General features: G+C 38.3%; 1 protein-coding gene across 1 annotated transcript in view; it reads left to right on the top strand.

Annotated features, from left to right (window-relative positions):
- Positions 1 to 19,314, top strand: part of Malrd1 (MAM and LDL receptor class A domain containing 1) — a 729,079-nt gene that overhangs the window by 48,348 nt on the left and 661,417 nt on the right. The window contains exon 5 of the mRNA NM_001310455.1: positions 13,422 to 13,518. Coding sequence (NP_001297384.1) covers positions 13,422 to 13,518 — 97 coding nt within the window. The remainder of the gene's footprint in view (positions 1 to 13,421; positions 13,519 to 19,314) is intronic.

The raw sequence follows: 19,314 nt of genomic DNA on the forward strand, positions 1-19,314 counted from the left end.
TAGGTGCTTTCTCAGTTTAGTAATCTGTTTCCCTAAATACTTTATTGCTGATGGAAAACTAGTGCTTGTAACTAAAAAAGATTTGTTAAGAGGACTGGAGTGCAAGGCTCCTGGGATGCTTTAGGCTATACTGATGCTTTAAGGCTGCAAATATCTTTAATTTTATCCTGTCAGCAAGTAAACAGATGTTCATTCACTGCTTTGTGGTGAGCTGCAGAGATGTGCTGTGCTTATATTGGGAACAACCATCAGACACTCTCTTGTTCCTGAAGAGCTTTTGTGAGAAGACTATTTTAGGAATTTTGTAATCAGGGCCTCCATGTTATATCTGCTGCATCAGCAACTTGAAAGCCCTCAGGAATTATTTCATTCTCTGCAATTTTCCCTCCATGCTGACTTCTGATAGTTTAAAGCTACACATGCTTCCTTCGGAAATAGCTGGATAGGTTATTTCAGTCAGCGACAGCTACATCTCAGGTTAATGTGAGTTCTGGGAAAATCCCCTGAAGCTAGTTGTCATCCAGGGTCCTTTATCTTTTCATTCTGAAAAAATGATAGTCTTGTTCCTTAATAAAATTGAAGTGTTTTAATTTCTAAGGATGTACTGGTCCATAAACGAGGGGTTAGCATTATGAACAAAGATGGCAACATGTCATAGATGGTTTGAAGACATTTGGGGCATGGTAGCAACTAACATTTATTGAACATTTACTAAAGTAAAGGGAATGTGCTTAACTACTTCATACCACAATATAACTGTCCCCTCAGGGACGATTCTGAAGGGGAATGGTAATTTGCCCCTATTTTAACATTGAGGTTTTGAGCGTTACAGAGTTTAATAACCTATCATGTAACCATGTCATATTAGAATCTACAGAAGTTTCATTTCAGATGTCAATCACTTAGACTCTGAATGATAACAATTGTCTATACTGTGTCTAACTAAACTGTTTTAGAAAAGAGAGATAGAAATCAAAACCTCCAAAAGTAGTCAACTGTGCTGCATGAACTCAGTAAATATTCTTTTATGTGGTATGTTGGATGAAATTATCCTGCTATTGCATTGCTAGTGAATTTCTATCATTTAAAAATATAGCAACAAATCCCTTCTGCTCGACTCGAGCCCCGGGCTACCTTGCCAGCAGAGTCTTGCCCAACACCCGCAAGGGCCCACACGGGACTCCCCACGGGATCCTAAGACCTCTGGTGAGTGGAACACAGCGCCTGCCCCAATCCAATCCCGCGGAACCTGAGACTGCAGTACATAGGGAAGCAGGCTACCCAGGCTTGATCTGGGGCACAAACCCCTTCCGCTCCACTCGAGCCCCGGGCTACCTTGCCAGCAGAGTCGCCTGACACCCCCAAGGGCCCACACAGGATTCCACATGAGATCCTAAGACCTCTAGTGAGTGGAACACAACTTCTGCCAGGAGTCTGGTTCGAACACCAGATATCTGGGTACCTGCCCTGCAAGAAGAGAGCTTGCCTGCAGAGAATACTCTGCCCACTGAAACTAAGGAGAGTGCTACCCTCCAGGTCTGCTTATAGAGGCTAACAGAGTCACCTGAAGAACAAGCTCTTAACAGTGACAACTAAAACAGCTAGCTTCAGAGATTACCAGATGGCGAAAGGCAAACGTAAGAATCCTACTAACAGAAATCAAGACCACTCACCATCATCAGAACACAGCACTCCCACCCCACCTAGTCCTGGGCACCCCAACACAACCGAAAATCTAGACACAGATTTAAAAACATTTCTCATGATGATGATAGAGGACATCAAGAAGGACTTTCATAAGTCACTTAAAGAATTACAGGAGAGCACTGCTAAAGAGTTACAGGCCCTTAAAGAAAAGGAGGAAAACACAGCCAAACAGGTAGAAATCATTAAAGAAAAACAGGAAAACACATCCAAACAGGTGATGGAAATGAACAAAACCAAACTAGAACTAAAAGGGGAAGTAGACACAATAAAGAAAACCCAAAGCAAGGCAACGCTGGAGATAGAAACCCTAGGAAAGAGATGTGGAACCATAGATGCGAGCATCAGCAACAGAATACAAGAAATGGAAGAGAGAATCTCAGGTGCAGAAGATTCCATAGAGAACATCGACACAACAGTCAAAGAAAATACAAAATGCAAAAGGATCCTAACTCAAAACATCCAGGTAATCCAGGACACAATGAGAAGACCAAACCTACGGATAATAGGAATTGATGAGAATGAAGATTTTCAACTGAAAGGGCCAGCTAATATCTTCAACAAAATAATAGAAGAAAACTTCCCAAACATAAAAAAAGAGATGCCCATGATCATACAAGAAGCCTACAGAGCTCCAAATAGACTGGACCAGAAAAGAAATTCCTCCCGACACATAATAATCAGAACAACAAATGCACTAAATAAAGATAGAATATTAAAAGCAGTAAGGGAGAAAGGTCAAGTAACATATAAAGGAAGGCCTATCAGAATTACACCAGACTTTTCACCAGAGACTATGAAAGCCAGAAGAGCCTGGATAGATGTTATACAGACACTAAGAGAACACAAATGCCAGCCCAGGCTACTTTACCCGGCCAAACTCTCAATTACCATAGATGGAGAAACCAAAGTATTCCACGACAAAAACAAATTCACACAATATCTTTCCACGAATCCAGCCCTTCAAAGGATAATAACAGAAAAGAAGCAATACAAGGACGGAAATCACGCCCTAGAACAACCAAGAAAGTAATCATTCAACAAACCAAAAAGAAGACAGCCACAAGAACAGAATGCCAACTCTAACAAAAATAAAAGGAAGCAACAATTACTTTTCCTTAATATCTCTTAATATCAATGGACTCAATTCCCCAATAAAAAGACATAGACTAACAGACTGGCTACACAAACAGGACCCAACATTCTGCTGCTTACAGGAAACCCATCTCAGGGAAAAAGACAGAAACTACCTCAGAGTGAAAGGCTGGAAAACAATTTTCCAAGCAAATGGACTGAAGAAACAAGCTGGAGTAGCCATTTTAATATCGGATAAAATCGACTTCCAACCCAAAGTTATCAAAAAAGACAAGGAGGGACACTTCATACTCATCAAAGGTAAAATCCTCCAAGAGGAACTCTCAATTCTGAATATCTACGCACCAAATGCAAGGGCAGCCACATTCATTAGAGACGCTTTAGTAAAGCTCAAAGCATACATTGCACCTCACACAATAATAGTGGGAGACTTCAACACACCACTTTCTTCAATGGACAGATCGTGGAAACAGAAACTAAACAGGGACACAGTGAAACTAACAGAAGTTATGAAACACATGAACCTGACAGATATCTACAGAACATTTTATCCTAAAACAAAAGGATATACATTCTTCTCAGCACCTCACGGGACCTTCTCCAAAATTGACCATATAATTGGTCACAAAACAGGCCTCAATAGACACAAAAATATTGAAATTGTCCCATGTATCCTATCAGACCACCATGGCCTAAGACTGATCTTCAATAACAACATAAATAATGGAAAGCCAACATTCACGTGGAAACTGAATAACACTCTTCTCAATGATACCTTGGTCAAGGAAGGAATAAAGAAAGAAATTAAAGACTTTTTAGAGTTTAATGAAAATGAAGCCACAACGTACCCAAACCTATGGGACACAATGAAAGCTTTTCTAAGAGGGAAACTCATAGCTCTGAGTGCTTCCAAGAAGAAACGGGAGACAGCACATACTAGCAGCTTGACAACACATCTAAAAGCCCTAGAAAAAAGGAAGCAAATTCACCCAAGAGGAGTAGATGGCAGGAAATAATCAAACTCAGGGGTGAAATCAACCAAGTGGAAACAAGAAGAACTATTCAAAGAATTAACCAAACAAGGAGTTGGTTCTTTGAGAAAATCAACAAGATAGATAAACCCTTAGCTAGACTCACTAAAGGGCACAGGGACAAAATCCTAATTAACAAAATCAGAAATGAAAAGGGAGACATAACAACAATCCTGAAGAAATCCAAAACACCATCAGATCCTTCTACAAAAGGCTATACTCAACAAAACTGGAAAACCTGGATGAAATGAACAAATTTCTGGATAGATACCAGGTACCAAAGTTGAATCAGGATCAAGTTGATCATCTAAACAGTCCCATATCACCTAAAGAAATAGAAGCAGTTATTAATAGTCTCCCAACCAAAAAAAGCCCAGGACCAGATGGGTTTAGTGCAGAGTTCTATCAGACCTTCAAAGAAGATCTAATTCCAGTTCTGCACAAACGATTTCACAAAATAGAAGTAGAAGGTACTCTACCCAACTCATTTTATGAAGCCACTATTGCTCTGATACCTAAACCACAGAAAGACCCAACAAAGATAGAGAACTTCAGACCAATTTCTCTTATGAATATCGATGCAAAAATCCTCAATAAAATTCTCGCTAACCGAATCCAAGAACACATTAAAGCAATCATCCATCCTGACCAAGTAGGTTTTATTCCAGGGATGCAGGGATGGTTTAATATACGAAAATCCATCAATGTAATCCATTATATAAACAAACTCAAAGATAAAAACCACATGATCATCTCGTTAGATGCAGAAAAAGCATTTGACAAGATCCAACACCCATTCATGATAAAAGTTTTAGAAAGATCAGGAATTCAAGGCCCATACCTAAACATGATAAAAGCAATATACAGCAAACCAATAGCCAACATCAAAGTAAATGGAGAGAAGCTGGAAGCAATCCCACTAAAATCAGGGACTAGACAAGGCTGCCCACTTTCTCCCTACCTTTTCAACATAGTACTTGAAGTATTAGCCAGAGCAATTTGACAACAAAAGGAGATCAAGGGGATACAAATTGGAAAAGAGGAAGTCAAAATATCACTTTTTGCAGATGATATGATAATATATATAAGTGACCTTAAAAATTCTACCAGAGAACTCCTAAACCTGATAAACAGCTTCGGTGAAGTAGCTGGATATAAAATAAACTCAAACAAGTCAATGGCCTTTCTCTATACAAAGAATAAACAGGCTGAGAAAGAAATTAGGGAAACAACACCCTTCTCAATAGTCACAAATAATATAAATATCTCGGCGTGACTCTAACTAAGGAAGTGAAAGATCTGTATGATAAAAACTTCAAATCTCTGAAGAAAGAAATTAAAGAAGATCTCAGAAGATGGAAAGATCTCCCATGCTCATGGATTGGCAGGATCAACATTGTAAAAATGGCTATCTTGCCAAAAGCAATCTACAGATTCAATGCAATCCCCATCAAAATTCCAACTCAATTCTTCAACGAATTGGAAGGAGCAATTTGCAAATTTGTCTGGAATAACAAAAAACCTAGGATGGCAAAAAGTCTTCTCAAGGATAAAAGAACTTCTGGCAGAATCACCATGCCTGACCTAAAGCTTTACTACAGAGCAATTGTGATAAAAACTGCATGGTACTGGTATAGAGACAGACAAGTAGACCAATGGAATAGAATTGAAGACCCAGAAATGAACCCACACAACTATGGTCACTTGATCTTCGACAAGGGAGCTAAAACCATCCAGTGGAAGAAAGACAACATTTTCAACAATTGGTGCTGGCACAACTGGTTGTTATCGTGTAGAAGAATGCGAATCAATCCATACTTATCTCCTTGTACTAAGGTCAAATCTAAGTGGATCAAGGAACTTCACATAAAACCAGAGACACTGAAACTTATAGAGGAGAAATTGGGGAAAAGCCTTGAAGATATGGGCACAGGGGAAAAATTCCTGAACAGAACAGCAATGGCTTGTGCTGTAAGATCGAGAATCGACAAATGGGACCTAATGAAACACCAAAGTTTCTGCAAGGCAAAAGACACCGTCAATAAGACAAAAAGACCACCAACAGATTGGGAAAGGATCTTTACCTATCCTAAATCAGATAGGGGACTAATATCCAACATATATAAAGAACTCAAGAAGGTGGACTTCAGAAAATCAAATAACCCCATTAAAAAATGGGGCTCAGAACTGAACAAAGAATTCTCACCTGAGGAATACCGAATGGCAGAGAAGCACTTGAAAAAATGTTCAACATCCTTAATCATCAGGGAAATGCAAATCAAAACAACCCTGAGATTCCACCTCACACCAGTCAGAATGGCTAAGATCAAAAATTCAGGTGACAGCAGATGCTGGCGAGGATGTGGAGAAAGAGGAACACTCCTCCATTGTTGGTGGGAGTGCAGGCTTGTACAACCACTCTGGAAATCAGTCTGGCGGTTCCTCAGAAAACTGGACATAGTACTACCGGAGGATCCAGCAATACCTCTCCTGGGCATATATCCAGAAGATGCCCCAACAGGTAAGAAGGACACATGCTCCACTATGTTCATAGCAGCCTTATTTATAATAGCCAGAAGCTGGAAAGAACCTAGATGCCCCTCAACAGAGGAATGGATAAAGAAAATGTGGTACATCTACACAATGGAGTACTACTCAGCTATTAAAAAGAATGAATTTATGAAATTCCTAGCCAAATGGATGGACCTGGAGGGCATCATCCTGAGTGAGGTAACACATTCACAAAGAAACTCACACAATATGTATTCACTGATAAGTGGATATTAGCCCCAAACCTAGGATACCCAAGATATAAGATATAATTTGCTAAACACATGAAACTCAAGGAGAATGAAGACTGAAGTGTGGACACTATGCCCCTCCTTAGATTTGGGAACAAAACACCCATGGAAGGAGTTACAGAGACGGAGTTTGGAGCTGAGATGAAAGGATGGACCATGTAGATACTGCCATAGCCAGGGATCCACCCCATAATCAGCATCCAAATGCTGACACCATTGCATACACTAGCAAGATAATATTGAAAGGACGCAGATGTAGCTGTCTCTTGTGAGACTATGCCGGGGCCCAGCAAACACAGAAGTGGATGCTCACAGTCAGCTAATGGATGGATCATAGGGCTCCCAATGGAGGAGCTAGAGAAAGTAGCCAAGGAGCTAAAGGGATCTGCAACCCTATAGGTGGAACAACATTATGAGCTAACCAGTACCCCGGAGCTCTTGACTCTAGCTGCATATATATCAAAAGATGGCCTGGTCGGCCATCACTGGAAAGAGAGGCCCATTGGACTTGCAAACTTTATATGCCCCAGTACAGGGGAATTCCAGGGCCAAAAAGGGGGAGTGGGTGGGCAGGGGAGTGGGGGTGGGTGGATATGGGGGACTTTTGGTATAGCATTGGAAATGTAAATGAGTTAAATACCTAATAAAAAATGGAAAAAAAAAAAAAAGAAATTGGGAAAAGCCTTGAAGATATGGGCACAGGGGAAAAATTCCTGAACAGAACAGCAATGGCTTGTGCTGTAAGATCGAGAATTGACAAATGGGACCTAATGAAACTCCAAAGTTTCTGCAAGGCAAAAGACAACGTCAATAAGACAAAAAGACCACCAACAGATTAGGAAAGGATCTTTACCTATCCTAAATCAGATAGGGGACTAATATCCAACATATATAAAGAACTCAAGAAGGTGGACTTCAGAAAATCAAATAACCCCATTAAAAAATGGGGCTCAGAACTGAACAAAGAATTCTCACCTGAGGAATACCGAATGGCAGAGAAGCACTTGAAAAAATGTTCAACATCCTTAATCATCAGGGAAATGCAAATCAAAACAACCCTGAGATTCCACCTCACACCAGTCAGAATGGCTAAGATCAAAAATTCAGGTGACAGCAGATGCTGGCGTGGATGTGGAGAAAGAGGAACACTCCCCCATTGTTGGTGGGATTGCAGGCTTGTACAACCACTCTGGAAATCAGTCTGGCGGTTCCTCAGAAAATTGGACATAGTACTACCGGAGGATCCCGCAATACCTCTTCTGGGCATATATCCAGAAGATGCCGCAACTGGTAAGAAGGACACATGCTCCACTATGTTCATAGCAGCCTTATTTATAATAGCCAGAAGCTGGAAAGAACCCAGATGCCCCTCAACAGAGGAATGGATAGAGAAAATGTGGTACATCTACACAATGGAGTACTACTCAGCTATTAAAAAGAATGAATTTATGAAATTCCTAGCCAAATGGATGGACCTGGAGGGCATCATCCTGAGTGAGGTAACACATTCACAAAGAAACTCACACAATATGTACTCACTGATAAGTGGATATTAGCCCCAAACCTAGGATACCCAAGATATTAGATATAATTTGCTAAACACATGAAACTCAAGAAGAATGAAGACTGAAGTGTGGACACTATGTCCCTCCTTAGATTCGGCAACAAAACACCCATGGAAGGAGTTACAGAGACAAAGTTTGGAGCTGAGATGAAAGGATGGACCATGTAGAGACTGCCATATCCAGGGATCCACCCCATAATCAGCATCCAAACGCTGACACCATTGCATACACTAGCATGATTTTATTGAGAGGACCCAGATGTAGCTGTCTCTTGTGAGACTGTGCCGGGGCCTGGCAAACACAGAAGTGGATGCTCACAGTCAACTAGTGGATGGATCATAGGGCTCCCAGTGGAGGAGCTGGCGAGAGTAGCCAGGGAGCTGAAGGGATCTGCAACCCTATAGGTGGAACAACATTATGAACTCACCAGTGCCCCGGAGCTCTTGACTCTAGCTGCATATATATCAGAGGATGGCCTGGTCGGCCATCGCTGGAAAGAGAGGCCCATTGGACTTGCGGACTTTATGTGCCCCAGTACGGGGGAACACCAGGGCCAAGGGGGGGGAGTGGGTGGGCAGGGGAGTGGGGGTGGGTGGATATGGGGGACTTTTGGTATAGCATTGGAAATGTAAATGAGCTAAATACCTAATAAAAAATGGAAAAAAATTGCCAAAAAAAATAATAATAATAATGGCAGAAAAAAATATAGCAGATCCATGAAATTAGATTTAGTATTGTTTTAAATTTTTAGAAAGGAAAATGACAACTAGATATGCTGACATATGCTTACAATTCCAGAACTTGGAAAACTGAGTCAGAAGAATCTAAGTTCAAGTCTAACCTGGTCTCTCTAAGGAGATAGTGTCTAAAAACATGAGGAAGAGAAATTAGAGTAATTGGAAAATAATTGAATATAGTCTATGAATCAAGGAAGTTCTAATGATATGTGACTTTCTATTATTTATCCCTGTATCATTTATCTACATAATTATGTAATTGTTATATTTTTGGTCAGGAACTTATTGTTAAGACAATTTTCACAAGTTTTCTTTAGTTATACCAAGTTAGCCTGTGATTTAGCTGAGCCAAATAAACATATAATATCTACTACAAACTCTAATGATGAGAGGATTAGGGCGGGAAGGCAATTTAAAGGCCGCTTTAATAGATCAGGCATAAGGAAATGGGAGTGGAGACAAGGCTAGAAGGAACTTAATGTTAAGTTGGGTCTCATAATAATCTGATAGCACACCTTTCTCTAACATTTAAATTAAGTGTCCTGGGAGGGGACTTGTCTCCATTCAGAAGTCATTTTCCCTAAAATGTCTTGGGGGCAGATAAACTTGGCTCATCTTATCACTGAATCAGTATAGGGTACTCCTGACTCCTGAGATGTCATAACCTCTAGTTCTATTGCCTCTCTCTATTTTTTCCTTTCTTTTCTTTTCTTTTCTTTTTTTTTGTTGCCTCAAATGTCTTCTTTTTTTTTTAAATTAGGTATTTTCTTCATTTACATTTCCAATCTATCCCAAAAGTCCCCCATACCCTCACCCCCCACTCCCCTACCCACCCACTCCCACTTCTTGCCCCTGGTGTGCCCCTGTACTGAGGATTATAAAGTTTGCACAACCAATGGGCCTCTCTTTCCATTGATGGCCAACTAGGCCATCTTCTGATACATATGCAGCTAGAGACACAAGCTTCGGCTCCGGAGTGGGGGTGGGGTACTGGTTAGTTCATTTTGTTGTTTCACCTATAGGGTTGCAGACCCCTTTAGCTCCTTGTGTACTTTCTCTAGCTCCTCCATTGGGGGCCCTGTGATACGTCCAATAGCTAACTGTGAGCATCCATTTCTGTGTTTGCTAGGCCCTGGCATAGCCTCACAAGAGACAGCTATATCAGGGTCCTTAAAGCAAAATCTTGCTAGTGTATGCAATGCTGTTAGAGTTTGGAGGCTGATCATGGGATGGATCCCCAGGTATAGCAGTCTCTAGATGGTCCATCCTCTTGTCTCAGCTCCAAACTTTGTCTCTGTAACTCCTTCCATGGGTGTTTTGTTCCCAATTCTAAGAAGGGGCAAAGTGTCCTCTCTTACAATCTTCTGACCTCTTTTCTCTCCCCTCCCCTCCCCTCCCCTCCCCTCCCCTCTTCTCTTCTCTTCTCTTCTCTTCTCTTCTCTTCTCTTCTCTTTCCCTTTGCATTTTCCTTCTTATTTCCTTTTCTGCAGCTACTTTGTACCTTTAAAAAATTCCTAATACCATGCAAATAACATACATGTTTGAAAGAAACCAGGAGTATTATATATCATTTTTTGTAGAAATAGCACTACCACAAGCCAGCACAGCCCCTGACTTTGACCCTTAATAGGAACTGGCTTTTTCTCATTACCCTGGACTTTTACTTACTTTGATTTTTTTTCTAAATAATAACCAACATCCCTGGGGAAAATATACTTGATTAAATCTATTTAGTGGGTCCATTTAGTTAAGTCTGATGGGCTTTGTGTTTTGAAGCCTCTCAGATCCATCAGTAAATTTTCTTTACAGAAACTGTTCCTCTCTTAAGAATAAGGTTTTCCTTGCCTGAGATTGGGGGCTCAAATGGCAAAGAATTTTCACAATAGTTTTCTTTAGTTATACCAAGTTATCCTGTGATTTAGCTGAGCCAAATAAACATATAATATCTATTACAAACTCTAATGAGGAGAGGATTAGGGCAGTAAAGCAATTTAAAGGCAGCTTCAATAGATCAGGCATAAGGAAATGGGAGTGGAGAGAAGACTAAAAGGAAAATAGGCTTAATAGGTCCTGGATGATTAGACATGAGTTCCGAGGAGAAATTAATTCCCAAAAGGTCATTTTGGAGTTTTGAGCATCACAGAGTCACAGTCTAATTTATTGTCAGCAAATGAGTAAAGTGAGAGCTTCAATTTGGATAAAGAGTGTGGTGTGTTATGAATTAGAGTAATTTTTCTCATTTGAGGGAAAATGCCTGCAGGCATCTAAGGCATGGAAGGAGTACCCAGGAGAGTGGCAGACATTTGTCAAGTAAAATATGTATTTCTTCAGGCTGGGTACTAGCTGAACTCTGATGATGGGTGATCTTTTGGGGAGAAGAAATGAGGGTGCTGATGGAACAAATATTTATTATTACTTCTGATTTTAAATATGGTGTCTGTGGGGATATGCTTAACTCACCAGGAGCTAAGGAAACACAGACATCTGGAAAAGTTCTCAGAAAAATTAAAAGAACAACACATAGAAATATTGAAGTTTATATTCACAAGCATGATCCATAGTGTAGGTGTCATATCTTAATATCTGTTGTAATAAGAGGTGTTAATAACATTTAATGTTAATTATATACCCAGTGAGTTTTATTTCTTAAGTGTTTTATTTGTTGATTTGTTTATTTATGTTTTTATGTATGTATTTATTTAATGTATATAAGTGAGTGCATGCATGCATGTCTATATACCATGTACTTGTCTGTGGAAGATAAAAAAGGTTGTTGGATCCTCTGGGACTGGAGTTACCAATGGATGTGAGTTATCATCATTCAAACCTGGTGCTTTGGAAAAGTAGCCACTGTTATATTCCAACAAGTCTCTCTCTCTCTCTCTCTCTCTCTCTCTCTCTCTCTCTCTCTCTCTCTCTCTCTTTTTCTTTTTTATATATATTGGGCCAGAGAATGGCCTCTGACTCTTTATATAACAGAAGATCATCTGGAACTTTGAATCTTCCTGTGTCTGTCTCCTGAAGTCTAGGATTAAATGTCATCATGTTGAATGAGCTTCAAGGGGAGTAACCAGGGCCACAGGCATGCAGGCAACTACTAACACCCACTTATCTGTATCTCACGGCTTTGAGTACAAGATTTTTCCTTTTATAAATATATCATATGTATTGTTTATTGATTTTTAGGTTTTTTATTTTATGTTTATGAGTGTTTTATATGAATGAATGTCTGTGAACCACCTGCATATCTAATATCTACATAGGTCAGTAAAGGTATTGAGTTCCCTGGAATTGGGGTTACAGAAATGTTTGTGAACTTCTATGTTGGTGCTGGGAACAAAATCCAGACCCTCTGGAAGAGGAACTATTGCTCTTAACCACTGAACCCCTGCTTCAGCCCCTTATAATGGGTTATTTTTAAAGGGACTATTTTACAAACATATATCGGAAACATACTTCTTTTCTTAGAAATCAGCTCTAACAATGTTTTTGGCATCTTTCCAATATGATTCTGCTTCCCATGAATCCTCCAGGTTTTCTGTTTTGCGTGATGGAATATGACTTATACTTAGGCTTATATTTTAGGTTACTCAACAGGTACTGCAAATATTTTCTTGGATTCTTAATAGAATGGTAGATATCATTTTACTTGTAAGGAATCATACTGGCACACCATGTTGTATAGTGTTAATGTGGATGTGAATGCAACTCAAAATAGGAATTTGTTTTGGTGGATCCATACTAATAATTAACTTAAGAGGGAATATTGATTTTTGGGATTGATAGTGCTTATATAATAAACAAGACTGAACAATCTACATATGTTTCATACACACCTGAATGAAGCCACAAGTGTCATTGGCATTCCTTGATGAGGTTGGTATAAAACTCCCATCAACGCACTGATTGTTTATTGATTTAGGTAGTTAGATAATGGAGTGGATCCTCTCTATGGATTCATCATAGCAGGTTATTTTCTGGGATGTAAACTTAGGATGTCTATACATCATCACATAAAACTCACTCATTGTAAGCCAGTTTTCTCGGCATTGATTCAATTAATAGCTAGTAATGTAAAAGATAACACAAAAACAATTCAGACAAGACTGAATGAAATGTGAAAAATTAGAAGTAAAAATAAAACAAATTGCCAAGGTCCAGAGGTCAAGATGGAACCTAGGATTAAAAGCTTGATAAATGGTAGATATGTAAAGACATAAAAGACATTCATTGGAATTAAAAATGTAAGTTGGCTGTAGAAGAAATGCTGCATGAGTTCATAGACATTGCCTCTACTCTATACCAGATATTTGCAGTACAATGATGGCTATGTTGTTTTGTTCTCAAAAATATTTGCTTTGATCCCCTTTCCTTGGAATTTGTGAGGTATCTGAATACTTCAAGGTTTATATTATTTGTAGACTTTCATCATGAGACAGTGAAGCCTCCTGTTTTGTGTTTTTTATTTGTTTTGCCTTTGTTGTTCAGGTCATTTTTCAAGCTCAAATGCTTGCAACTCATGGACAGGAGGAAGTTATAGCTATCGATGATATTTCTTTCAGTTCTGGTTGCTTGCCTGCAGATGGTAAGAACATTTTTCTCTCATATTGATTCTTATTCTTTAGAAATTTAAGCTGGGCAAGTGGTGGCACACACATTTAATCCCAGAACTTGGGAGGCAGAAACAGGCAGATTTCTGAGTTCGAGGCCAGCCTGGTCTACAAAGTGAGTTCCAGGACAGCCAGGGCTATACAAAGAAACCCTGTCTCAAAAAAAAACAAAACAAAACAAAACAAAACAAAACAAAACAAATTTGAGCATTGCAATGACTTTCATCTGGTCTGCTTTTCTGTGATGTTTTAATAGTACATATTTCGCATTGCTTTAATACACTGTTTAGCAATGACTTGCTTTTCCAGGAAATGAAATTAGGCTCTTTCACAAACTCTGATACAATAAAGGATTAACTAGTGTGATTCATTGTTGGTTTTTATTTCCTTAGTGATCTTTATATTGGTTAGCCAAATCTAAACTAGAGACCTCCATACCTTCCAGGGAGCTGGTAGAAATCTGGCTTCCATACTCTTGAAATGTCCTCATCAGAGAATAAGTTTGATAATAAACTGCAAGACCCCAACTGGAAGAAAATCAGAGTAGTAATCTATCTTCTATGTGGGATGAAACAAAATACATTGATAAACTGAAGACCTGTTGATTATATTACTCAATTAATATTCAACTCTCTTTTCATATTTTTCCAATGGAAAGTTCAGTATTAAAATTATAATTTTATTAGGATTAATAACTTAATCATATAAGCAAGGATTATATATATATATAATTTTGCTTTACCTTTTATTGCATTGTAGTTTAATGTAATATGCCAGAATAAAATTGCTAGTTTAGTAGTCAATTTTCTCTTATCATGATGAAATGTCTTAGACTAGATACTATATAATGAAAATAAGTTAATTTAGCTCATAGTTCTAGGTCTTCAATAGTATATGCTTAACTCTCATGATAACTTCATGATATAAATACAACACTGTGTATGGCACCATAGAAAAGAGTAATTAAGAGGAAAAGAGTATATGATGGGAGGAAACATAAGGTAGGAATCTAGTTTTCTGAACTTTTATAATAACCTTTCATGAGAACTAACTGGGATACCACAAGAATTACATTAGATCCCTTCTACAGTTATGTATATTTGGTTCAAAGACTCCCTGACTACGATCCATCACTTAATTACACCAACATCTCTTAACGTTGTTACACAGATGATCAAACTCCAAAAAATAAACTACTGGGGGATTCAATTCACATCCAAACTGTAGGCCTTATTTTGTCAAAAAGGAGTTCCATATTTGAACTCAGTTCAAATATCTGAAAGTTATGTTAATTAGTAATTCAGGATCCAAGGAGATATGTTGGTTTTCTTATGATAGAACAAGGATTTTTTAAATGAACATTTGTATTCCATGTGAAGTGTAACCATTGTTAACCATGAAAAGCTGCAGATATGTAGGATTCATGAGATCTCAAACATTCTGTCTAATACTGAAACACATAAAGTTCTGTATTAGCAATGCTCACTGTATATCACACAAGAAACTACCATAGGATACACTGAAATAGATAATTCTGGTGAATAGATTTTACTCTAAGCAGCTTTAGAAGTAAATAATCAGATTATCAATATCCAAGATGTTTCAGGAAAAGAGGATGGCATTGATTAGCCCAGAAGAATGCTGTCTATTAGAACTGTAGGGTAAACTGTCCCACTGCTGATTGCTCTTCTGCTCAAATCTCCCTTCGTATTCTCTTTCTTTTACCTTGTATGGTATTCCTAAATCAAGAACACAGCCAGTGTTCACTTAGCCTTTGATATGAGACATTTATTTCTGACTCTGTTCACATCAGTGTTCTCTTTATTTTCTGCAGAAATTTGGGTCAGTCAATATGATCTCTAACCAGATACATTTATTGGCCAGTCTAGTTAATCATCCTCAAAAGAGAAACAGGCAATGAGGCCAGGACTTGGCTGGATTTTTTTTCTTGCTATTAGACTTTTGCCAGTGATATTATATTTACATTACAAAATTTCACAGGAATGTCATTGGATTTTATTTGACAGTATAACTTGTCTGTAAGACCCTACCATCCATTCAGATGTGAACTTTCTTCTATTGCTATTTGTGGAAACTAAAACAATTCCTAATTGTCTGTGATCACTGTTTTGGGATAATGGCCAAGATAGAAGGGCACAATATATATTCAAAAGATAAATGTAAGATTTTGATTGAAAACTTCAAATACCTTTTGAAAAAGTAAGGAGGTGGAGAAAAAAGAAAAGGAAGAAGAGTAAGAGGAGGAAGGAGGAGGAGGAGGAGAAGGAGAAGGAGAAGGAGAAGGAGAAGGAGAAGGAAAGAAGAAGAAGAAGAAGAAGAAGAAGAAGAAGAAGAAGAAGAAGAAGAAGAAGAAGAAGAAGGAAAGAAAGAAAGAAAGAAAGAAAGAAAGAAAGAAAGAAAGAAAGAAAGAAAGAAAGAAAGAAAGATGGAGGAGAAGAAGAAAGAGGAGGAGGAAGAGATGATGATGAAAGCAAATAGAAGATGACATTCAATAACATCACAGAAAATCCTGAAGTCAGATAGTACACCACCAACATCTATAATGTTTCACACAATAAGTCATTCTACTCATACTGTACTTGAGATTCTATGGAAGTGAAAGTTACCAACCAACCCAGAGTCATCCTTTACACATTTCAAAGTTTTTTATGTGATTGTTTCTAACTGAGCCTATCATATGCTAATTTTATACACCATTGTATGAATTGGGACTAGTGAAGATGACATTAGATTTCCAGACTGAGGTCTTTAATCAATGTGGGTGTCAGACATGCATGAAAGACAGAGCTGTGATGAGGTGGATGTCATGGAATGAGATTTTGTACATAGAGGGACCAATAGTTATGAAAGGGGAACATTTGGGAGCTAGAATTATGATAGTATCAGATAGTATAAGTGTAGACCTTATTACTCATGGGCTGTTAGAAAGGGTGTCACCTTCAGGAAAGCTATAAAAGACTGGAGCAGATATGCATCTCAGTCTTCATGTGAATCCTTCAACAACTGGATTTGAGGCTGTCCTTAAAGTTGTTCCCTGTCTGTGGAATCATTACCCCTGCATGGGCTGCCTTGTATGGGCTCAGTGGGTGAGGATGCACCTAACTAGTCTCTCTAACTAGATATACTTATTGGCCACTCTAGTAAATCATCCTTAAAAGAGAGACAGACAATGAGACCAGACATTGGGTGGATATTTTTCTTGCTATTGGACTTTTGCCAGTGACTTTTTGCTGTAGTCTTGATGTGCTAACATAGGGGAATACCCAGGGTGGGAAGCTCAATCCTCTCAGAGGAGAAGGGGAATGGGGAATATGGAAGAGACTGTGGGAAGTGGGGGCAGTAATTGGGATGTAAACTGAATAAATAAATTAATAGTGAAAACAAAAAGAATGAAAGATTCATATAAAAGGACCTGTTGTATTCTTTGAAGATGAATGCCTAGAGGAGTTTGGTGTTTTGTTTACAAATGAAGTTGTTTGTTTGTTTGTTTGTAGGGTAGGGTGTGGTTAAGCAGAGGTTTAGCAGAAAAGCTCAGCAGTACCATGCTCATTGATAATGGGGAAAGGGTTTAGTGTGTGATTGCTCAGTACTGGCACTCAGGTGCAGATGCATTCTAGAAATGGCAAGAGTATGAAAGGTAGTTAAATTAAGAAGCATTAAATTTCCATTGGGACCAAGCAGCCAAATCGAGTCAGTAATATAAAAGACTGAGCACAGTTAATCATCAGGACCATGTGTGGGCAGACCATTGGCATGCCAGAGCTTCCCTCAAGAGCTAGTAGAGCCTTGAAGATAAGGCTTGCATTTTAAATATCAGAACATTTTCTGTGATATGAGCAAGGCCACATTTAAAAACAGAGCTGGAATTAAAAAAAGTGAGTCCTGGTTATTTCCTGATTCTTGGACATGAAGCAGAATCCCAATTAAGAAGTCAGTGATTTAGTTTTCTGAAGTCCTGGGACTGGAAATGGATGGGGGCAGCTGAGACATGGAGGCAAAGCCAAGTGGATATCTTTGGGGCATTTCCTTCAGAAAACCCATTCAGATCCAAGCCAGGCTTAGGCATGTGTTTGGTAGGATGTGTACAGCTAAGTATAATTAAATGACTTTAAAATAAAATAAATACATAAGTACTTAAACTGTTCCTCTTCTTGTGAATGTCAAGGATAAAGTGACATTTTAATATTTTCCTCATGTTGCTTGGCTTATGGGTGAACTCTGTACACCTCAATTTTGGTGCTGGAAAGGGAAAGAGAGGAAGAGGAGATATTTTTGGCTGTGTCATTGGTGAGCCAATTCTCATATAGATGGCCTTCCTTGCTGTGGAGCATAAAATTCTCCTGAATATTCACTTTTGTTCCTGTAATAGGGGTAAACAGTGCGAAATGGTTTATGAGTTAAGTATTTTTGCTTCAGAAATGAAAAAAATCTACCTGTTGAGGAATAAATTTCTATTTTCCATAGTCTGTTAAAATCCATATTGTCTCTTTTATTCTATATTTTTACTATTGGTATATTCATCATCAGAAGAATATCTCTAAAAGGAAATGCTATACCAATTTTTTCTAAGTATAAGCAGAAACATAAAATTTAGAACAACTCCAGGGCAAAATGAATAACTTCAACTATGAAGGAAGAACAATAAATCTAAAAAAAAGTTTAGATATTGAGTAATTTCCTTCCCTAAAAGCATAAGGAGTTACAGGATGGCAGATGGGATAAATATTTATACTTGCATTTAGGATACACACATACATACATAAATACATACATACACATAGACACACATATATATACACACACATATTTTTATATGTATATGTGTAGTATATGTATACATACACACACACTGTTGGAAGATTTCTGTATCACCTTATACATCCAATAAATGAAAATGTAACTCTTCTACTTTTGGCATAAAGTAAGTGGTGTAGAATTTCTAAGGCTGTAAGACTTCTCCTTTTTGCTGGAAGAAAATGTTAATGTAAGCATATTCCTAGAACTCTAATGAATGCAAGACAATAGGTATGGGGAAGATGAATGTAGCAAAATATTTAAATGTTGAAGTAATCCACTCAAAGGCCAAGAGAAACGGTGAGGACAAAATTATGGTAGAGGTAATAAGTGCAGAGGAGACAAAGAAAAGGATAATAAAATTGTCACCTGTACTGTAACCATAGAGAAATTACTATTAGATATCAGAGAGTGTCAGTTTGAATTAAAAGGTGAACTAATTTTATTTTATGAGATATTATTTTAAATAAAATTACATGTATTAATCAAAAAAAAAAAACATGGAAAGGTAAAAGCTGGGCATAGTGGCATAGTCCTGTGGTCACTGCTCTCCTAAGACTGAGGCAGGAGTATCAAAGTTTAAGGATACCCTGAACTATACCACAAGACTCTGCTCAATAAACAAAACAGAACAACAATCATAAAGAAAAGGATGGAGATGATGGGCAGTGGTGACACATGCCTTTAATCCCAGCACTTGAAAGACTGAGACAGGCAGATCTTTGTGAGTTTGAGGCCAGCCTGGTCTACCGAGGGAAGTTTCAGGAAAGCTAAACCTATACAAACTTTGTCTCAAAAATGACCCGAACAAACAAAAGAACAAAGAAAGGAAGGAAGGAAGGAAGGAAGATGAAATAAATGTTGAGTTCATAGAGATAATTTAAAAATAAATTTATAAAACAGTGGTAGATTTTTGAATTTGAAATCTGTAGATAATAAAGTTTATGCACACCTTG

This window comes from Mus musculus, chromosome 2 (genome assembly GCF_000001635.26).
Source record: "Mus musculus strain C57BL/6J chromosome 2, GRCm38.p6 C57BL/6J".
Classification (NCBI taxonomy): domain Eukaryota; kingdom Metazoa; phylum Chordata; class Mammalia; order Rodentia; family Muridae; genus Mus; species Mus musculus.